This window comes from Parasteatoda tepidariorum, chromosome 10 (genome assembly GCF_982258835.1).
Source record: "Parasteatoda tepidariorum strain Cologne lab strain chromosome 10, Ptep-v5.0, whole genome shotgun sequence".
Taxonomy (NCBI): Eukaryota; Metazoa; Arthropoda; class Arachnida; order Araneae; family Theridiidae; genus Parasteatoda; species Parasteatoda tepidariorum.
Window position 1 is genome coordinate 79627448 of NC_141764.1, and position 23832 is coordinate 79651279.

Here is a 23832-nt window from a genome sequence, read left to right on the forward strand (position 1 = left end):
AATAAACTTTTTTTTTCTACTGATAAATTATTTAACGATAGAATTTTATGCACAAACTGTTGTTTTTATCCATATATAAAATTAACTCCTTTAATAACAAGCAATTTTAATAAACCTTAAAAGATTTTAAATGTTTTAGTAATTATATTAATACGAAATGGAATACATTGGAAGTATTTCGTTGCTATTATAACATAAAGGTTTATCCGCTATTCTCATATAAACCCATATATCATCATAATGTGAGTTTTACAGCTAATTAAATGCAAAATTACGAATTAAAACGATATGTTAATTTAAATACAAATATATGTTCTTTTTAAGTTTAAAATGATTTTTTTCTTCTTTTCATAAGCAATATTTATTCGTTGGTATGATAGAATTGCTGCTATTATTGGACGTAAGATATTTTTTCTTTCCAAATGATAACTTTTGGAATAGAAAAAAGTATTAGCTGTGAACCCTATTGTAAAAATAGTTATCCACCATCCTCCGATTTTATAATTTTCCTCCCACATCATCTTCCTCCTCTTCTTGATCCTGTTTAAAATCGTGGAAACTATTGTGGCGCCATCTAATGATAATAAACTGATGTAACTGAATGAAATCAAAATAACCATAAAAAGTTGCGTTGTTTTGTGAATATCTGTGTAAGCATATTCATATAAAATGATAAAAAAAACTTTCTTTGGTTTGGGGGTAAAAGAAATAATAATATTTACATAAGCATAGCAACAGTTTTTTTTTCCCCTTCGTATCGAAGTTTTACTACATTATCCTGATAATTTATAATACCAAAATAATTAGTCAAACTATCACTTATCACTTAAGCGAATCAATTGCTTCCCTCGTGGCTTGTTTAATTCCATCACTTCTTAATAATTGAATTCCATTGAATTAATAATAAACTATATCAATAGCTAATCTTCGTTTTTTTTTTTTTTTTTTAAATAATGCGATTTTCTTTTTATTAATGTTAAGTGCTTTAAAAAATAACAACTTGTTTAAAACAAAAATAATACTTTCATTTTCCTTGTAATCAAATTTTTCCGCTATCTGAAAACGCTCGAATGATATTGATGTTAATCGTGTTATACAAAATAATTTTGTGATGTATTTTTTTGTTCTTTTTTACTGCACTTCGCTTTGAATGTTGTTAATAGCAAACGACTTTTAAACTTAATGATGAGTATAAAAATCTTTTGTAGTAATTTTTTTTTAATCAAAATTTCACCTCAAACATACGTAAAAAATATAAATTTTAGAATACCTTAAATTTAAACTATAATACAAATTTTTTATGCATTTTAAATGCTAAAAAAAATGTCAATTTCTTTAAGAGATGAATATTAGTTTTATTTCTAACGAGAACAAATTTTTCAGTTAACTATAACCGCCCGAAGCTGTTGGATGTTAAAAGCTTTATTCAAACCAATTCTTCACTACTTTTTGTGTTTTTAAATTGCAATTCAATGGTTGTTACAGCAGTGATTTTTATCAGTAATAATAGGTGTTTGTGCGGCGATTTCTGATAGGAGTGGTATTACGCATATCAATTTTAAAAATGATATAGTAGATTTTTCCTCTACCTATTTCATTTAACTTATTTTAAACACGATAAACACATTATTTACTTCTGTTAGTAGTGTTGCAGTTACAGAAGCAGTACTTAAAAATGTTTGCCCTTAGATTAAATATATAAAGACGTTTTTGCTATTTATGTTTTTGATAGTAATCTAACTTTTAAGCGTTCCGTTGAATTAGTGTTTGAAAACATTTTCATTTATTTATTTACCTTTTTTGCTCTTCTTTATCCTTTTATTGAGAAGTTTCCAATTCTATTGAGTTCTCTAACCAAAATCTTTAAAAATAATGTTTGCATTACAGATTATTGAGAATGTTTAGATGCATGTTTAATTGATAATTAAGAAACCTAATTTACTTTAATTTGATATTGTTTGTTTTATTGGTAATAAATAAACCTAATCTATCTCTGTTACTGTTATTAGTAAATATGGAATTTATTTCACCTGTATTTGATACGGTTTATTTTATTGGTATATAGGAAATCTAAATCCCTTTTATTTTATACTATTTTTGATTTTAAAGGTAAATAAGGAATATAAATCACTTTTGTTTGATATTGCTAATTTTATTGGTAAATAAGACTTAAAAGTAATTTTTGTTTGATACTATTAGTTTTATTGGTAAATAAGGGACATAATTCACTTTTATTTACTGTTGTTTATTTTTCTCATTTTTATACTGTTTATTACATTTTTAAATAAAAAATATAATTTACTTTCATTTGGTCTTATTGACTAAAGAAGAACCTACGAAATAATTTTTACTTAATACTGTTTATTTAAAGTTTTCATTAATAGAAGTAAATTTAGAAATTAAATAAATTGCTTCATTATATTTGTGGAACCTTAATTGTACTTTTGCCTTATTTCTTTTAAAAAAAAGAAGGAACAGCTTAAAAAGACTTAAAAATATTGCTTTGGAAAGAATTCAAATGGAAATTAACGTTTTTGCAATACTTGCATTAAGTTTAAAGTTAAGTTATATTTTTTGTCATACAAAGTTTTTTTTTTCCTTTCAACAACTAGCATATTACTATGAACGCATTAAAAAGTAGACAAAAATAATTTTAATAAAAAGTTTAATGATTCAATAACATTTGTTTTGAGCGTAATTGTTTGTTGCGTAATTCAGTCTTATTTGTTTTGTAATAAACTGTAATAAAAAAAAAGCTAAATTGGATGACTGTATTTGTAAATTCAATAAAAAAAAGAATTAATAATCGGAATGCAATAGCAAAGAACCACAAGAAAAAAAAGATTAGTATTCCGTCTGTCTCTGTTAAGTACCATAATAAAAATGATTAAATGCTCAAACTATATTCGTAAAAAAGCACAATAGAAAGGATTTAATACTCATACTGTATCCGCAAAGAACGAGTAAGAAAAAGTTTAATACTCCGGTTGTGTTTTTAAGGAGTACTATAATTAAAATGATTTAATTCTCACACTTCATTCTATGGAGCCTTAATAAAAAAAGGCTTAGTACTCCGATTGTCTTTGTAAAGTACCATAGTAAAACTTACTTAATATTCAAGATGTGTATGAAAAGAACCATAAGGAAACAGACTCAAACTGACTGTATTTATAAGGAATCATTAAAAAATTTTAAATACTCCTACTGTATTTTTAAAGTACTTCAATAAAAGTTATTTAATATTAAGACTGTTTTCTAAAGAGTTTTAATGAAAAAAAAGGCTTAATACTCCGATTGTCTTCGTAAAGTACCATAATAAAAATTGCTTAGTACTCGGAATGTGGGCAAAGGACCTTAACGGAAAAGGCTTCCAGCACCGACTGTATTCGTAAAGTGCCATAATAAATATGACCTAATACTCAGACTGTATCTTAAAGAACCGGTAAGAAAAGCGTTTAGTACTTCGGCTGTATTTTTAAAGTACCACAATAAAAATGATTTAATACTCACACTGTATTCTAAAGAGCCATTATGAAAGAAAGAATTAATACTCCTAATGTATTTGTAAAGTACCATAGAAAAATTGATTAATACTCGGAATGTCTTGACAAAGAACCATAAGGAAAAAAGTTTGGAACACAGACAGTATTTGTATATTACCATAATAAATACGGCTTGATACTCACGCTGTATTTGTAAAGACCCATTAATAAAAATGTTTCAACTCCGACTGCATTTTTAAAGTACTACAAATTTGATTCAATACTCAGACAGTATTCTAAAGAGCTATAATGAAGGAAAGAATTAATACTTCAATTGCCTTTGTTAAGTACCGTAGTTAAAACTGCTTAAGGCTCGTAATGTATTTGAAAAAAACTGAAAGGAAGAAGGCTTACAACACCGACTATATTTGTAAAGTACAATAATAAATATGACTTAATACTCAGACTGTATTTAAAAAAGAAATAAGCATTAAGAAAAATGTTCAATACTCCAACTGTACTTTTAAAGTACCACAGTAAAAATTATTTAATATTCAGACGGTAAAGAGCCATAAAGAAAAAAGGCTTAATATTTCGATTGTCTTTGTAAAGTACTATAATAAATATGGCTTATTACTCAAACAGTATTCTTTAAGTACCACAATAAAAATGATTTAATTTTCAGAATATGTTCGTAAAGAACCATAGAAAAAAGGCTTTGTACTCCAACTGAATTAGAAAAGAAAATCATAATGAAAAGGCTTAATGTTCAAACTATGTTCGTAGAGTACCATAATGGAAAACATTTGTAACTTTAGCTTTTGAAAGAATTTTAGTTCTGGCCCCAAATTATTTATTGGAAATAGCTTTTCCAACAACTTTCCTCGAACGTAAATTGAAGGTAATTTGTCTCAGTATCCATTTACAACAATTTAGCTAACTCTTGCTGGGAAAACGAGGGGTTATTATCCACGTGCGCCGATCTCTAACTGGCTATATTTTGAAATAAGCAGACGAAGACTAGGAGGAAGGTACAAACTTCTACAAATGGAACGTAATTATACTAAAAAATAAAATAGAAAAAGCTTGTGAAGGGGGAAGGCCGCATTTTTAACAAATAGTACCGGTAACTCAAAAATGTCTTTGGTAAAGATGGGGAGGAAAAAAAAATTGCTTGGACAGTTTTCTTCTGTATCATTTCGAACTAATCCATCCATCGAAGTATTCGAGAAAACTTTTGAAAGAGATGAACCCGCTTCTAGCTCTGTAAGGCCAAGAAGGGCGTGTCTTTAATAATCTCTATAATAACAGGTTAACTTTTGGAGAAGGGGGCAACAAACAAAAGATTGGGGGACGAAAAATAACACTGTGTGGTTTCCAACTTCAGAATTTTAGAGGAAGGAATGATGAGGGGGGAAGGGGGACAAAAACCAGTTTTTTGTTTTAAGGGGGGAGCTGTCAAATGAAATAAGAGAGGGGGGAAGTAATAAAACAGTGATGATTGTTACTACAGACGTTTTCAGCATTGCAGTAGTCCGAGAGAAAATTGTGTTTTGTTAATTTATTCTGCGAGATGCGTTATAAACAAACTTGAGGGAAAAAAATGAGAAATTTTATTAAGAACGCGAAGTAAACACCTGGCGTTTTTAAACAAAGATTAGTTAGTTTGCATTGTTTAAGTTCTTGATTTTAAAAAGGATTTTCTGCAAGCGTTTGACCTGCTATACTGTCACATTCAAAATAAAATCGGATAGTAGTTTTAGGCTTACTCTAGATAACAAGTTATAAGAAAGAAAATTATAAGTACTCTTTTTAGATAATACAGCATCATTGTTTAAAAGTGCACATTTAATATAATTACGTGAAATAACATCCTATTTTTAAAAAGGAATTTAGTTTGAAATTATTGTAACTTATAATAATAAGTTATATAACTAGTTATAAATGGTAACAATAACTTGAATTTTGAGGGGTTTTTTTTCAGACATTGATGTTTAATTAAATATTTGATAAAATGTAATAAATTATAATCTTTGATTAAGATGTAGATATTTATGTAAACAGATTTACAAATTGTTTATAACGCAACTGTTTTTAAATCAATTTTTATAACTATTATTTCTTAGAATTATACATAGCTTCAAGAATTTATTCTAAATTTCAGGTATTACAAAGGGTTAAAGTTTAGTAATTTCCAAAGGAAAGAACTAATATATACCAATCTAAATATGTATTTTTTTGTGGCATCAAAAAGGAATATTTCTCAATCTATATTGGCAACACTATAGTTATTATTCATTTTGTTAGGTTGCCTTAAGTAATATTTTAAGTAGAGTTGAATCGTAAATTTTGCCTTTTTCGAGCAATAACATATTGATGAAACTAAAGTTATGGTTATAGAAGTGTGTGAGGAAGTAGTACAGGGCATTGGGATGAGTTTTCTATCTTATCTCAAGACAGTGATGGAAATAAGTTTAATACTTCTGCCGCCTTATGTGCTGAAATGTCCCGAAATCATACCTGCGGTGGTTTGATGGCTGTAGACAGATTTGAAATTATTGCCTTTCGTTATAAATTATTTAATAAATAGCTTTTATGACATGATCTACAGTATCATTATAAAATTACTAAATTTCACAGCATTTACTAAATTTCATCACATATTATAAAAGCATATTTAATTGTTAATTATCCTGATAGTTTTGACCATACTTTTTTTTAGAGAGTGTGGATTACAGACAATCAAAATGTAGGAGGGAAACTATGGTCCTAGTACTTATATATATATATATATATATATATATATATATATATATATATATATATATATATATATATATATATATATATATATATATATATATATATATATATATATATATATATATATATATATATATATATATATATATATATATATATATATATATATATATATATATATATATATATATATATATATATATATATATATATATATATATATATCATACTGAAATTACAGTAAAATGACCAGCATCAGTCTGTCCATCCGATTAACTATAAACTTTATGGTTAATAACATTTTTTACTTTTACGATTGTGAAACCGTTTACAACTGGTACGGTTGAAAAACCGTGAATACTAAATTATACCGTTTTGCAACTAATTACAACTAGCACAGTTTCTAAACCATGAAATTGAAACTTAAATGGACATTGGAACTCTGTGGGTGATGCACCAATTATGCGCGAATGATAGTTCGTATTTTTAATAGTTCAAGAGCACATCGATTGAAGAGTGCATTGCGCTAGAAACTCTTTATGTATTGAAGATATGAACGAAATAATGTAGTATAAAAGCTGGGATTCGAACCCCTGTACGGCTGGTTATGAGATTGACCAATTAGCCCTCTCTGCTACAGTATGCACCCAGTTGCTCGGAAGAAAATTGCCTTGTAAGATAGGCCTATTTGGCGCGGATAGAATTGTGCTTCTTTAACCGTATTAGAAAAAAACACTCAATAAACGTTTTTTTTTCCACATTTAAGTTTGAATATTATCCTTTTAACGGGCATTTGACAGTTTTGTTTTAATATGGTATGATAAGAATTAAATTAATTACTATTTGACCATTTTTGCGGAGACATTTCTAATAGTGTAAACTATCTAATCTTCCTTTTCTTATCGGAATTTATCTTTATTACAAATTGTTTTAAAAATATCTGCAGATTCAATACTAAGAATTTTAGATAAAGTTTCAAAATTTTTAATTAAATAAATTTAAGCCAAATATTTATTGTTAAAAAAAATCACACTGTAAAAAATACAATATTAATTTATGGTATAAATTACCGGTTCTTTGATTGCATCATCCATAAAATCCATTATTATTGTAAAATATTATATTGTAATTTTTACAGTGATATTTATTTAATTAGAGTGATTCAGTGATTTTACGGTAATTATTACTGTAAACATTTGCTGTATATCATATTTTTTGTTAACTAACGAGTTCTGGAAGAACGGATTTTACGGTAAAAAGTATCAGCACCCTGAGTGCCTGTTCTTTTTACCGTAATTTGATCCGGAATTTTTCATAGTGTAATTTTCTTTCTTGTTTTTTCTGCGTGTTCGAAAATCATATAGAGTAAAACTAATTTCATGTATTTAACTTTGAATGTTTCGACGAATTAGTTAATAATATAGATATTTTGGATAAAACTCTAGCTGTTATATTAATCAGCGTAAAACCAATTAGTAATTGAAGAATACCAATTAGTTAGGCAACATGAATCACGTTACAAATCAGAACGAAGCAACATAAAATCAGTCAATCTTTCTTTCACTTTTAAACAATTAGGCAATTTCAATAATAATATACTTCGATTAAAATTCCATAATTACAAATTTGATGAAGTTAATCAATTAGTAACTGTAGAATGTTGATTAGTTAATGCGCGTTCGAATTAAAGTGAAAACGATGACAGAAGCCAAGTCATGGAATGATGAGAGAAATGAATGCATTACACTTTCTAATCTTCCTCTTCCAAACATCCATTCATCCCAACCCCTCTACTCCACCCCTATTTGATTCTCTTACCATCCCCTTTGGCAAGGTGCGGAGGGGTGGAGGAGGCAAGGAAGCATAGGTATTGGGTGAATCTCGGCGGAGGTGAGTTCAACGTAGCTTGACGCGTTTTTCGTCCTAAAAACTCAGCTCAAGCTCTTCAGAAGCCTCCAGGCAGATGCAGGCCGCTTCAGCTTAGGGAGCCTACAAGTTTTATAGGCAGACGATTTTTTTAATGTTTAACCGTGATTTATTTATTTATTCGAAGTTAGATGGAACAATGTGTTATCGGCATGGACAGACTTACATAGGCAACTTATTCTATTGACGCTTTTTAATACTGGAATCATAAAACTGATTCTTCAATTCATTCAGTTTCCATGTTGATAAATTTTTTCATTCGTGAACTTTGACTTCGTGAAAATATTATTTTTAGGTAAGATTTTCTGCAGTGATTTTATTTCCGAGTCGTGGCATTGAAAAAAGTGGACATTTATGAAGATTCCCATGAATAAAAATACAGAAAAATTTTTGGTCTCGGATAAGATCGATTGAGAAAATGACAGTTTTAATGAATTAGATGTATCTTGGAATAAGATTAGAAGAACTGAGATGATAATTCCTGCAATTTTACTAAATTGAGAAAGTTATACAATATGATAAGATGAATTAAAAAGTACTTTTTGCTGAATTTGGCCTGCCCGATATCTCAAATCGTTTAGCAGCAAAGAAATTATAAAGTTTTGTTTCGAAGAAATCAACAGCAGCAATTGTAACAAACGCTCATCATAATTCAATACAAATAACAAAGTAAACACTCTCAGCCGAGAAACAACTGTAAAAAAAACCCGTTTTTTCTTTTCGTCTCCATCCCGTACTGAAGAAGTTGTGGACGGGAATCTTCCGAAGGAATCACCATTCATACATTGGCCAAAGATCACAGAAGCAGACTTGAAAAATCCGCGCTTCATGCTTCGATCTATTTGACTTAATATTGTGGGGTTTTTTGATCTGCCTTCAAGTTGGCCGACGTGCAAGTGTTGCCCGAAGTCGGGGTGGGGGAACCCCCTCGGGAAACGTGGGAGATGTTGATGGCACAGTTGCAACATCAATCGGACATTGTGTCATCAAGGAAGGGACTAAAAGGACCCCCGGCAGAAGGAGAAGGGATGTCACCTTTTTCGCCTACCCAGGCTATTGCTCCAAAAACGGGAATCGCCCGTTCGCAGTTTTCTCTGCCATACGAGTCCGAGGTAAAAATATTTCAATCTGTAAAAACTGAATTTAAAACTACTCTTTAAAAAGATATAATTTCTTTGAATTAATAATCAATATTTTATATATTGTTATATTTAATTTTGTATTTGCTTATAAAATTTAATTGAAGGATTAATTTAAAGTTAAAATTATATTTACAATGTGATAATGTGTTCAGTTATTATTTTCTTCTATGAACTATTGTTTCTTTAAATGAATAGGCGGCATTTTATTTATTGCTAGAGTTAACTAAAATTATATTTTACAATGGGAGATAATATGTTTATTTATTATTTTCTTTTATGAATTATCGTTTCTTTAAATAAATAGGCAGCATTTTATTTATTGCTAGAGTTAACTAAAATTGTATTTAAAACGTGATTATATGTTTATTTATTATTTTCTTTTATGAACTATTTTTGCTTTAAATAAATAGGTGGCATTTTATATATTGCTGAAGTTTAGTAAATACATTTACTTATAAAATTTTCCTAAAATATTATTTTTAAAACTATCTTGAATTAAATATATTATGTAATAATACGTCTTTATTCTTTTTTTTCTTTTATAAGTGATATCTTGTTTATTGTTTTAGTTTTACTAAATGGATTTACATATAAAAACTTAGTAAAAGATAAACTTAAAAACTAAATTAAAATTAAATCTGCGCTATGATAATTTATTTACTTTTTATTATTTTTTTATAAACTATCGTTTCTTTAAATTAATAAATTATGTTTCATCTATTGTTATAGTTTACTAAGTGTATATGTTTTTGAAATTTTATTTCATTACCTTTTCTTCGAAACTTCACCTTGCTTCCCAATTCATTATTTTTAGTAAAATGAATTAATTAAAACATTTTGAAACCTGATTCCTTCCAGTATTTTAACAATATATCGCATATTATAATAATAAAATTTTTACGCAATTTATTTCTTTTTTAATACTTTATTCATCTAAATAATTCGGTATAAAATTTTTACATGCTTAGTATACATTTTTTTAAACATTTTTAGTACTAATTTTTTTTATTACTTCATTGTTTCGATACTTAAATCATATAAATTTAATATGTATTTCAGAATAAAACATTGTCTCCATCCACACTTTAAACTAAAATATAAGTTGAGCTTTAGATTTGGGAATTTCACAGAATTGTTGAACAAACCTGGTATTGAAACTCGTAAATCTGAAAACTATATTATTAAGTTAATGAATTAAAGCTACAAATGTACTAAAAAAGCTTATATGTTTTATTATCTTTTTTTTAACTGCAACCGTTCTAAAATTTACATCCTTTGCATTTGATTTTCATACCACGTTTATTAATTAAGGGATTTAGATGGCTTTTATTTCATCACGAAAACATGAACGTTCAACTGTTTTTAAATGTTCTATAAATTAGCTCATATTTAACTTCGGATTTTGAATCTTTTACTGTTGTTGAACACAAGTACTGATAATATTTAAATGTGACCATTTTTAAACAATGTAAAGAACTTTTTATAACTCAGTTTTCTTTTGAGTTAAAATTTGAAGAAGTAGAAAATTATACTATAATGTCTTGCGCACATGATTAAAGTCATAAAAATCATGTTAAAGAATTGAAGCAACTTTTAATGAGCAGTTAAATGAGTTCGTACTAAAAACCTTCAAGCTTAAAGAAATGTTAAAAAAAAGTATTCTTTAAAATTAAACAAAACTTAATTTTCTTTGATTTTTGTAGAAAAAATAATTTGATCAAAAAGAAATATAAAATATTACCAATATTCAAGTACCAGAACGAATTTAAATAGTACGCTATACTCAAATATGTTACTAAGTTTTAACTTTGAAATCTTGCGTTCAATCTTGCTCTTAGAAGTTAAGAAATCTTGCTCACAATGCGAAAACATTTGAATTGAGAAAAACAGACTTAAAGACAAACTATGAATAACAAATTTGAAACAAAATATCTGAGTTTACAGACGATTCCTATTTTAAAAATTAGGGGTGTTATTTTCAGTTTTCATTGGGTTTTAGTATTTAGGGGTTTCATAGGGTTTAAGTATTTTTACTGTATTCATAGGGTTTTACAGCATTTATATTCATAGGGTTTTAGTATTTTTACTGTATCTATGGAAGTTTTTTGAATATTTTCTTATACTTCGTGTACAATTGTTCATAACATATATGTTTTTTTCTTCCAAAAAATTGAAAATTTTGATAGAAAAAATCCTCTAGACTTCTTAAAATGGAAATTCCATCTCTACAAAGAGAAAGAGCGTGATATATTTAGCAGCAACCTAAACGTTAATTTTAGCAAATTATTTAATTGAGGACATGCATGCAAACTTTGTTATTAATAAAGAGTTATAAAATCATTTGGCATGTACATTTAATCTAGTCTATTTACTGTCAACTTAGCAAGTTTTAAGTTTTCTTTGTACATGATGTAAAATATTTTAATCCCTTTTTCCTTAAAATTTGTATTTGGACAAACTAATGCCACCTTTTTGTGAAAATATCAAATGAAAAAAATATGTTTAAAAAACATGTTTCATTTAGCACTTATACAATTTTCAAATACTATTACAAATACAATTTCTATTCAAAACTATTTATCACTTGAAAAAATTCTTTGCACATTACATTTTATTGAAAAATAACTTTATACTATGAAAAATATATCAGAAATGCTCCAATTATAATTCATTTGCAGAATAATGCGCATTATTTGAAGTATTTTCAAATTTTGATCTTTGATAAAAAGTGCATATTAATATTTCTTCATTCAATTTTACACCACAAATTAAAAAAGTGTGCTTTTAATTTATAAGTAAATTTTTTCATTAACTCTTTTTCCAATTTTGCTTTTCTTTTAAATCTTTTTAATTCTGATTTTGATTTCTCTGAATCTTTTATTTAAAAATAAATTTACTATAACTTATCGACTTTTGCATGTAGTTGTAGATAAAACCTAAACACTTTTGTACCATAGGACAGTTTACAAGATTTCTAAAAAAGACATTCTCATTTTGCTTTAGTTGACAAAAGTGATTTAAAAATCAATCACAGAAACGTAAATTTTTGTATGGATGTAGTTAGAAAAAAAGAAAAACGTATAAACAATTTTAGTATAGATGCAGCTCGAACTTTATTAGCTTAATATGGTTTTCAGATTCATGAGTTAATCAGATCGTTAAGCAATTCTATAAAATTTTCACTTTTAAATTTATACTTAATACTCATTTTAGTTGAAACTGTGAACACATTGTTTAATAATGAGATATTTATTACATTTTTCAGCAATTTTCTAAAATTTCCATTTTTAAAGATATATTTAATACTTATTTCCAGTTTAAACTGTGAAAATATAGTTTAATATTGAGATATTTATTAAAATTTTCAGCAATTCTCGAAAATTTCCACTTTTAAAGCTATACTTAATACTTATTTCTAGTTTAAATTGCGGAGACATTATTTAATGCTGAGATATTTATTAAACTTATATGATATAAATATCGAAACAATAATTGTTATAAAAAAAAGCTGACATTTATACGATTAAAGTAATAAAAAATAAATAAATTACTTAAAAATATAAGAATAAAAAAATGTTATATTATAATATACAGTATTTTTAAAACACAGGAAATTAGGCTACAGAAGCTTAGGAAAATAACTAAAATTAGTATCATTTTTCATACTATAAGTAAATAACATAATCTTTGTTATTTCGTTTTTTAAAAATTTATGTATTCCTCGTAGTTTTATTTTTAATGTAAAAAATTCATGTATAGAAAATATTTAAATATTTTCTTATTTAAAAAAGTAAATATATATCTAAACCACTTGAAAATTGTGAATTATTAGTAATATTATAAATATTTATAAGTTCCAAATCTCAAATAAATAAATAAGTAAAAACAGATGTAATAATTTATTTTCTTTCTTTGTAAAAGCATCACTCTTTCTCCTACTGGGAAATATTAATAATGTTTTAAATTTCAGCTTTAATTAACATAAATATGTTTTAAATTACTAAAAAACTTAAATAATTTTACTATTGCAAAAAAAAAAAAAAAAAAAAAAAAAAAAAAAAAAATTCAGCATGATGGTGTTTTTAAAAATAAAAAGTTTCTTTCATTGCTTTTAAGACACTTCAAATGATATTTTACTTTACTAAAATGAAGCAAGACTATCAAAACTTCATTAATAAGAATAAAACAAATTTCGGATATCGTTTTGAGCTATAAGTGTACTTATGAAACAAAATTGAACTCTTATTTATCAGATAAAGAACTTAATCCCTTTGGAAGAAAAAACATTGATAAAAATCTAAACTTTCCGGAATAAAACATCATCTTGAAGTTTTAACTTCGCTTGACTGATCTTAGTCAAGATGAAGAAGTATCACTAAGATGAAAAATAGATGAGTCAACTATTTCATCTACTAAAAACGTAATTGGATAATTGGATTTTTTTCTCCTTAAAAGGTTACTAAAAAAATTTTTTTTAAATTTTGGCAGAATATTTTATTTATTTTGTTTAAAAAGTTTAAATTAAGTTTAGGTTTATAATTATAGATATTATTTACTCAGACCGTTATTTATTGTTATAATTTTTATTTTCGTTTCATAGTTCATGTTCTTATTGTGTTTTAAGACCATGAATAGAATTTTATTGAAAGTTTCAGAAAATATTAAATAATGGAGTTTTATTTTGATTAAGATTGTTTTTATTTTCATTTTAAAACATTTATTGAATTTGGTTACAAAATTATTTAGATTTGTACTTTCTCAGTCTGTTTTATTTATTTAATTTTTTTTAGGACGGTAAAACTCGCCATATTTTGTGTCTTAGCTGCATTTTGTATAGAAATAACACGGAATATTTCAATTACTTTGTTTTTATACTATTTTAATTTTAATAGTATTTTAATTACAATTTGAATGTATAAATAACACGTTAACTGCTTTTATTCAAAGGAATCGATAAAATATTTGTTTAAAAAGATTTCGATGCTAAAACTACTTTCTTTAAATTTAAAATATAATATTTAATTAGATTAAATCCTATAAATATTTTATTATATTAAATATTTTTTAAAACGTTATGGATTCATTAACAAATACTGAACTAACTTAAAAAATAAAATTGAGTTATTAAATATTATTTACTGGTGTTTAAAGTAACAACTAAAATTTGGTTTCAAACAAATTATATTTGTAATCGAATACAAAAATCTGATAACCTATGCACAATATTGTTTAAATAATACAGTTTGCAATAAGTAACACATAAATCTAAAATACTTATAAGAAATTTAACTAATTTTATACCTTAGGATTTTATATTTTGGGATTTTATTTTATACGTTAGGATTTTATTTCAGGATTTTATTATAGGATTTTATTTAGGATTTTATTCGTAGTTAAACAACCGACCAAATTTTGGGTTTACGATTGCTAATGTTCAACTCCGTAGAATTGTAATTTTGAACCCGATCTAGAAGACAAGGGAACTCCTGGATAAAATATTGGGAGATATTTGCCTTCGTGGAGGTCTTTTTAATGGAAAATACCCACATTTGCGATACACGGAAATGAAAATCACGAAAACCTGCCATGGTTAGCTTGACTCTATCACTGGTGATGTTTTACGTCAGCACTGTGGTCGGTGCGAACCGCGTGTAGAATTCGTATCAACCAGACATCGCTGGAATTCGAACCCGGTTCACCTTATTGGAATCAAATTTATGATGCATATTAAGATACAAATTAAGTTAAATAAAGGAAAGATACGTATTTAAAAATACAAATTTAAAAATACAAGTATAAAGAGATTATATATTGGTTTGTAATATAAATAGTGAAGACGCGATCAAGATTTAGCCGTTTTATTTTAAGTGTTGGAGATTTTTAAAATCTTGCTATCGTGTCTTAAGGAATTGAAGAAATCATAAAGAGAAAAATCTGAACAAGATTTAATTGTTTTATTTAAGTATAAAAGATCTTGAAAACCTTGCAATCTTTCCTAAAGAAATTAAAACCCTCATGAAAAGAAAAATCTCAGCAAGATTTTGTAGTTTTATTTAAGCATAGATTTCGAAAACTTCACAATCTTTTCTTAAAAAATTGAAGACGTCGGGAAAAGGAAAATCTGAGGAAGTTTTTATTGTTTTTTTCTAACATACGAGATTTTGAAAACCTTGCAATCTTCTCTTAAAAATTTCAAAACGTCGTGAATAGAAAAATCTCAACACGATTTTATTACTTTATTTAAGCATAGGAAATTTAGAAAACCTCGCAATCTTCTCTTAAAAAATTGAAGACGTCATAAAAATCTGAGCAAGATTCGACTGTTTTATTTTAAGCAAAAGAGTATTTAAAAATCTTACGGAAACCGTTTAGGAAAAAAAAAATATTCGAATTAAATAATAAAATATCTTTTCACATCCGGCGACCTTAGGAACGTAACGGACACTTCATTTTTTATTGTACGCACATGCCTGTATCTTTTTCCTAAAACGTGCGTGCAGTTTTAATTTTACTTATTATTTGCTTTGTCGCCTCAAGGGTTTTGCCGTAGTTTCCTCTTTCACGGCTTTGTTAAAGAAAACTTGTTAAACTACAAGAGGGACGATTCCAAATCCATGGATTTTGTTCTGATCGACCAGTCAACGGTAGCTTTTTAATCCCTGAATATAGATCTATTCATTTGTTGGTATTCATTACCTTTAAGTATTAATGTCATTGTTTGAAAAGCAATCTACCTAATGTTGCACATGGGCAACTTTTTCGCTCGTTAGTTGCTTATTTATTTGTTGGATGATGTTATTTGGTATTTAAGTCGAGCAATTATATTTGTCTTTTTATTAGGTATATTGCATGACAAAATTAATATTAATCTAGTCGATGAGAAAGAAACACTAAATGTTTAATATGTTTTTTTAAGCTAATATGTTTTTTTACGCCAAATAGTTAACTGTTACATATTGTTGAAGTCCTAAATAGGAATATATTACATCTGTTCTATTGCATATCATCAAGCGCCATATCACTGTTTGAGAAACAATCTGCCTGATGTTGCATATGAGCAACTTTTTCGCTCGTTCCTTGCTTATTTGTTCGTTAGATTGTTTTATCTGGAAACTTACTCGAGATTTAATTGCGTTGTTTGCCTTTTGTCGTTTAATTAGGCATATTTGATTACCGAATTAATAATTATCGTGAGGATGCAAAGAAAAAACCTTAACTTTGTAAAAAAAATTAATCTAATTTAATTAATTAAAAATTAAGCTGTTACGTTTTGATAAAGCTTTGAACATGGATAGATAATTTTTACCATTTAATAAGACTAATCTTTGTGTCAATGCTTGAAGATCTACTTATCGATGGCTACACATGAGCAACTTTTTCACGTTTTGATTTGCCTATTTATTTTTGTTTATTACGTTGTTATCTTTTAATAAAAGCTGGCAATTTGTTTCCTTATTTGCCTTTGATCGTTTGATTAGGTATATTTCATATAAAAAAAACTAAGATTAATCTCGTCGATGAAAAGAAAAAGCTATATATTTAATGTGGTTTATTTATTTTTTGTTTTAACTCTATGTTGTTTTTTGCTAAACAGTTAACTGTTACGTACTATTAAGGCCTAATTGATAAATTTGTTTTTCTTTTTCTTTTTTGCCTTGTAATAATACTAAACTTTATGTTATTGCTTAGAGATCAATTTACCTAATGTTACACATGGAGCCGCGATGGCTCAGGGGATAGAGCGTTAGGGTCTATCCTCCGAACCGGGTTCGAATCCCAGTCGATACGAATTCCGTAACCGGCTTGCACCGACCACAGTGCTGACGTGAAATATCCTCAGTGGTAGACGGATCATGGGTTAGAGTCCCCTTGCCGTAGGGCTAACCGTGGGAGGTTCTCGTGGTCTTCATCTCCATGTAATGGAAATATGGGTTAGCTCCATTAAAAAGTCCCCCACGAAGGCATTCTGGATTGGGTTCAAAATTACAAGGCTACGGAGTTGAACATTAGTTGTCGTAAACCCAAAATTGTATCGGCTGTTCAACGACAGTTACAAAATGTTACACATGAGCAATTTGTTCGCTACTTGATTTCTTTCTTTTTTTTTGTTGGTTGGTGTTATCTGATATTTAGATCTACCTTTTAATTGTGCTGTTCACCAGTTGATAAATACCTTGCAGTCTTAATTTAGAACAAAATTATTAATTTCTTTTGAGTGGAAAAACTCATTAACAGTGCTTCATAGCCAGTGAATTTGTAACTAATTTTTGTAATTGATTTGTGACTGTTATGTATTGTAATTGAGTTGCTGACAAGTTACAAAATACCATGTTTTGTTGATGTATGTTTTTTTTGTGTGCTCTGTCATCAGCCTTTCAATTTTAAGCGACAATATTCGGCACCATTTATAAATTCAAATGATAACTTCGTAAACCAGTTTTTATTTCGATGAAATTACAAAATTATTTTAACTAAATACTTAACGTATAACTATCTACTCACCACTACTTAAGTTATTACTCAAAACGATCCAACAAAATGAATCTAAATAAATACTTACTGTATAACTAATTTTTTAACACGTTGAATGGCATGGGAGTCACCGGTGACCGGCACTGAGTTTGTTGTAGAGCCAGGGTGGTCACCGGCGAAGCCGAGATTATTCGAAACACATAATTCGAGTAAATTTGTGATATTTTTGTATTATTATCGTTACTTAAATGGTTTGAAGAAATTAATGCAATATAGAACACACAAAAATAGCTTTATTTATATACTCAGAGATGCCAACTTGATCCGGACAGCGAATAAACATTTTCAAATGGTAGTTTATTAATTGTGATCCTTGGTTTAATAAATTCAATTTAGTAGAATTTTAGCCACCACTATTTCTTAACAATTCGTAGGCTTATATAATTCACCACTTTTTTCAGATATTTCGTGCTAAATCTTTTAAAAAACTAGCAAAATCTGTCAAATTTGCGAATTTAGTTTGTAGTCATTTACCATTTGGCCAGACGGGCAAGCCATTTAAAAGTAGAGTAGCATTCAACGTGTTAACACTACTTAAATTATTATTTAAGACAACCTAACAAAACTAATAGTAATTATAGTGTTGCAAATAGATAGAGAAATACCCGAGTTTAGGGTGCCCCATAAGTGAAATCCATAGATTACATTTTGTGCAAGGAAAATTCACTTCATGAGTCAAAAATTCTTTTTACACATCAATGAAAATTTCTTTAAATGGGAATAAGTTTGTATCTTTTATCTTTAATGATGATGATTTAATTTCAAACTGGCACAATACTTTGAACTAAGCAACTAATGGATTATAGAGAAAATAACCTATGGAAAAATCAGCTTAACATTTAAATTTTATTTGAGTACTTAGCTGTAAAATGAACCGTAATATCATTTAATCAAGTTTAAGAAGTACTACAATTTCGTTTAGCACTTTATTAACATTGCACCAAATTTGAATTCTTCGAGATTTCTAAGACTGAAACAAATGTTTTCTTTTGCTTAGAATGTACCTGAAAGTAACATTTTATAGCTTCTGTGTAGAAAGTGTAACCATAAACAACTCTCAAAAACCCTGAGAAAAAACACAAATCTTTTCCAAAATGTAAAATAAACATTTTCCTTTTCAACAACAGCATCGACTAAGAAAACGTTTTTCAAACAAGAGGCTGTACACAGGAACCTATACAGGAAGGATTTCACGAACCACTAAACGAGATGAATCCTATAATTCGGAAAAAAAATCTCTCGTTCTGAAATGTTTGTGTGTGATGGTGCGTGCTCTTAGTTCGTTGTACCAAATGCGGAATTTATAAAGTTGTCGAGTGGAGAAAAATAAATAAATTATGCTCTAGAAAAATCTTTTCCCACACGAGCATATTTTGTGTAAACTCTGGAGCAATATTATAGATTCCGAAACGGTTGGTGAATTCCAGTAATTGCGATGTGTCTTTCTTCTTCGGAGTATACGATAAGACCTAACTAAGCGTATCTTTTCATAGTTATTTTAACTTAAGATGAGTTATAGTTTATGTAATATTTTTAAATGATGCTCCATCGAATTTTAAATTTCCGCTCCTTTCCGTAAATTACATGTTATTTGTTTTACCTTTAAGCATGTGGTTATCACTAAACATAGATGTTAAGCATTAGTGTATCTTAAAAAAACTATTATTAACTCTCGTTATATACACTAATGTTTTATGGTAATATAAAAGAATGTCTTTATGTTTTGCCGCTTTAAAAGTTTTTTTTTATTTCTTTGAAATGCCAAAAATAACAATAATAACTATCATGTTGAGTTATTTATGCAAAATGCTTTTTGTGTTCTATTCTTAAGGCTGATTTGCATTAAAAAAAACAGAAATTGTATGAAATAAAAACACCAATTGTATAAAATAAAAATACAAATTGTATTCTGTAAACTCGAAGTAAAGCTTTAATAATTTTTTTATCATTATTGCACTAGTTAGAGATAAACAAAGTTTAAAATAATAATAATTAATAATTGCTTTGAACTTCCAACAATCACAAAAATAACATTTTTTTCAATGAAACATAACAATATGTCCTCATATTTTTTAAAATTCTTTTTTCTCATTCAACTGTTTCTAGTATACTTTTTCTATTTCCTCGCTAATTCTGGTTGTGGATTCATTTTGCTTTATTGTTTGAGTTTATTACTTTGAGTTGCTGTTTGACGTAGTATAGCCACTCTTGACTATTTTTCAATTAAACTCTACATCTATACGATTCAACTAATGAGCTGATCCGAATATTGAAAGTATGACCCCCCCCCCCAATAGATGTAACAAACGCAATTGCCTCTGAATAATTTTTAAATGTGAAGAGGCGTAGTTTTGTTTTACTTACATTCACATACTTAAAAATTTTATCAAATTATGCTTATTCATTTTTTTAAATAATAGAAACTCAGCTGTGGTAACACAGAGGATAAAGCACTCACCTCCCAATGAAGTGACTCAAGTACGAATCTCAGCTATGGCAATCTATGCGAATTCTGCTCCGATCACAGTCCGGACATAAAACATTCTCCGTTGTAGACGATTCATGGCTTTGAATCCCTTTTTTATCAGGTTAACAATGGAAGGTTTTAATGACTTTCCTCACCATGAAATGCGCATGCGGGTTTGTTCCATAATAAGTCCTCCATAAAGGCGAGTTGCTTGGACCAATGTCTACCTCTTGTATTCTGAGTTGGGTTCAAAATCATGAGGCTACGAAGTAAAACAGTGATACTCATAGAACCTAAAATGCGTCGACTGTTCCAAGCCGGTAATGAAATCAATTAAAATAATAGCCTCTAAAAAGTATTTAGTTTTTATTCTGATAATTTGTAAGTTACGCAATCAATTTTTCTGCAAAAAAATATTATTTTAAACAAATTTAAGAGCTTTTTTTTCCTAATAGATCCTTTTAATTTTGCAGGAGCGACGTGATTTGGTAAGCGGCCATGCGGCAAGCCTTGGTCCGATTACCAGCATCGGCTCTGTGGGCTCAACAGCTACTTTCAGCAGCACACCTCGCCTAACGCACACACCGACATCTGCTGATTTTCAACCTCCTTATTTCCCACCTCCATACAACCTACCTCAACAACAGTTGGACTTTCACCATGCTGCGCATGCGGTCAATCCGGCTGACCCATATGGACACTTAAACAGTCTCGCAGCCCAACATCCCCAACACCAATACCATCAACTGCATCCACCAACGCAAAGATCACATAATGTTCGACGTGATGATGACCCATTGCATCCTTTGCAAACGGGGATGCATCCTGGCCTCTCTGCCACGTACGCGGATTCTGTCCGAAGTAGGGGCGATCCAACGTATGCGGCTGTACGAAGGCCGGACGTTCTGGTGCATGGAGGACACCATGGTCTTAGTGAACAAGACTTGCTCAATCTTCACAACGCCACCTTACCATCCATAGATGACGGACAAGTAAGTCAATTATTTACAATTTATGTGTTGCAAGATAGACACAATACAATGTTAAGAGTCATATGTTAGGCTTATGCGAGAAAACTGATACAATAATACTAAATTATGGATCATATGTTAAACGGATGGGTGAAAACTGATACCATACTGCTATGTTATGAGTCATATGTTAGATTTATACGAGAAAACTGATACAATAATACTAAGTTATGGATCATATGTAAAATGGATAGGTGAAAACTGATACCATACTGCTATGTTAAGAGTCATATATTAGACTTATACGAGAAAACTGATACCATACTGCTGATACCATGGGTCATATGTTAGATTTATACATGAAAAATGATACTATAATATTATATTAAGGATCATATGTTAGTGTGATACATGAAAACTAATACTATAAATCAATGTTATAAGTTATATGTTAGACTGATACGTAAAGACTGATGCCAGATTTCATTATTTAATCATAACATGATATCAGTCTTTACATTTCGTTACATTTAGGCAACAGCCTCTTCACACTACTACACCGAATAGGATTATGTCTTGCTTTTATTTCTCGTTTGCAAGCTTCCTATTGACAAAGTCTATAAATCTCTATCACTCATTTAAACTCTTACATACATACATACATACACAAAAAAAATTACAAATACATTTGCATTCTAAGTGTTCTTTTATTCTATAGTCAAAAGACAGTTTTCTACGTTCACTTGTCGACTGCTTGTTATCCAATGCAATTGGAACATTTAACCACTCCGAAAACTCTAAAAGATTGTCCCTCAGTATCGTTATCCACCGAAATGTGTGAAATTTAAATATTTAACAAAATAAATCAATCAGTACGTTTAATTAAGTGTAAAATAAGATACTTTCCTAAGTAATGTCATTTTAGAAGCACCTTCCACTAAGCTTTTAAATTACAAGCTTCTTAAGCCTTTGTTTAAAACTAAGGTTGACAGTAATTCCTCATGGTGTCGCAGAATTTTTTCTATAAAATTTCCAATAAACGTTCAGGTCAGTCACTAAGGTTTTGTTTTATGTTATATTTAAATAACACGAAGACTTGATAGTGTAGAACATTAACAACTTTCTCCATTTTATTTTAACCATTTATTTTGAACATACTCTATTTTATTTGAACTAATTACTCCATTTTAAAGTACAATGTGAGGCCATTCGAATATCTTGTTGGAATATTTCGGGTTAATTTGGACCCCCCCCCTCGTGTATGAATCGTAAACTGATCCATCTTATGATAATCTAAAAATTGCTTCAAAATTATTTATTTTTGGAAATTACAATATCAAACATTCCTATTACTTGAAACTGAAAAAAAACCACCCTGCGTTTTACATATCAAAGTTACTTATTTATCAAAGTTATCTCACAGTATTATCGTTATTTTCTTTAAAAAAAATATGCGATCGATTAATGTAACTTTTTTTTTAAAAAAAAAAAGGAAAACCTTTCTTAGCTGATTATAGAAAACAATTATTTTATTTTTATTCATTGTTTCATTAAGTTTGTATTATTATTGTTTCTGTCAGCATTTCCAAATAACAATAATAATAACATGATTCACTGGCTTATGCTATCATTTCCGTGTTTCAAATTATTATACAAACAAACTCAACATTTTTATTTGAAAAAATACCGAATGTGTTTAAAAGAAGGTTAAGGCCTGTTTCCGCTTCAAAAAAAAATATTCTTTAACAAAACCTACACAGATGAAGCATACAAGACCAAATAGTTACTACAACAATCTGAGGAATTCGATTGTAAAATGTTTTCGGTTTTTTAAACATTCAATGAATTCATAAAAATGAAGATCGTGTTTAAAAGTATTTAGTATAGTGATTTTTTTTTTCATGATAAAAATTTTAACCATACTAGGCTTGAATGCATATTTTTGAAATTAAATTACTTGGAAAAACGTTAAAAATAACAGTTATCTTTATGTTTTGAATGAGTTGAATTAAAAAGAACATTTAAATATATTATTAGAAATGAAGACATCGCTGTATGAAATGTTTGCTTTCCTGAGCAATGTGCGCAATTTTAAAATAAAGCAAACTTCCAATTATGATTACAATCTATTTATGAATGAAAAATGTTCTCGATTTAAAATCCCCATCAAGCTAATCTCATGACGACAAGGGCATTGTTCTTCCGCATACGACAGTCACGTGCTTTATTACTTAATCAAACATCTTTATCACAAAATTCGCTTTCACTCCAATGACCATTGATTATTTGAAGAAAAAAAAAAAGACGATAAACCCTTTTTCGCTTGAGCGTGCTCATGATTTTCATCAATTTCTCACTCCATGAGCGCGACTGTCAGCATACCGTAAGAACGAAACATTTTGCTCATGAACTGAAGTGAAGGTGGTACGGGGGAACTGTTGCCACTTATACCGTGACACTGAGAAGTTAAATCATCAATAATAGCCAGTCGATGAAGGATATGCATGATCAACTGAGCAGAACAGCCGGGAATTTCGTAGTCCTTTTTT

At 28.4% G+C, this 23832-nt stretch overlaps 1 protein-coding gene across 10 annotated transcripts in view; it reads left to right on the forward strand.

Moving 5' to 3' along the window:
• The window catches only part of LOC107443623 (transcription factor AP-2), a 188899-nt gene that overhangs the window by 114623 nt on the left and 50444 nt on the right, over positions 1-23832 (forward strand). For 6 of the 10 annotated variants that reach the window (XM_071184187.2, XM_071184189.2, XM_071184191.2 and 3 more), the window contains exon 2: positions 20786-21304. In XM_071184187.2, the coding sequence (XP_071040288.1) occupies positions 20786-21304 (519 nt within the window). Of the gene's footprint in view, positions 1-8067; positions 9284-20785; positions 21305-23832 lie in introns of those variants that run through there. The other 4 variants (XM_016057554.5, XM_016057553.5, XM_016057555.5 and 1 more) reach the window with 2 other exon arrangements.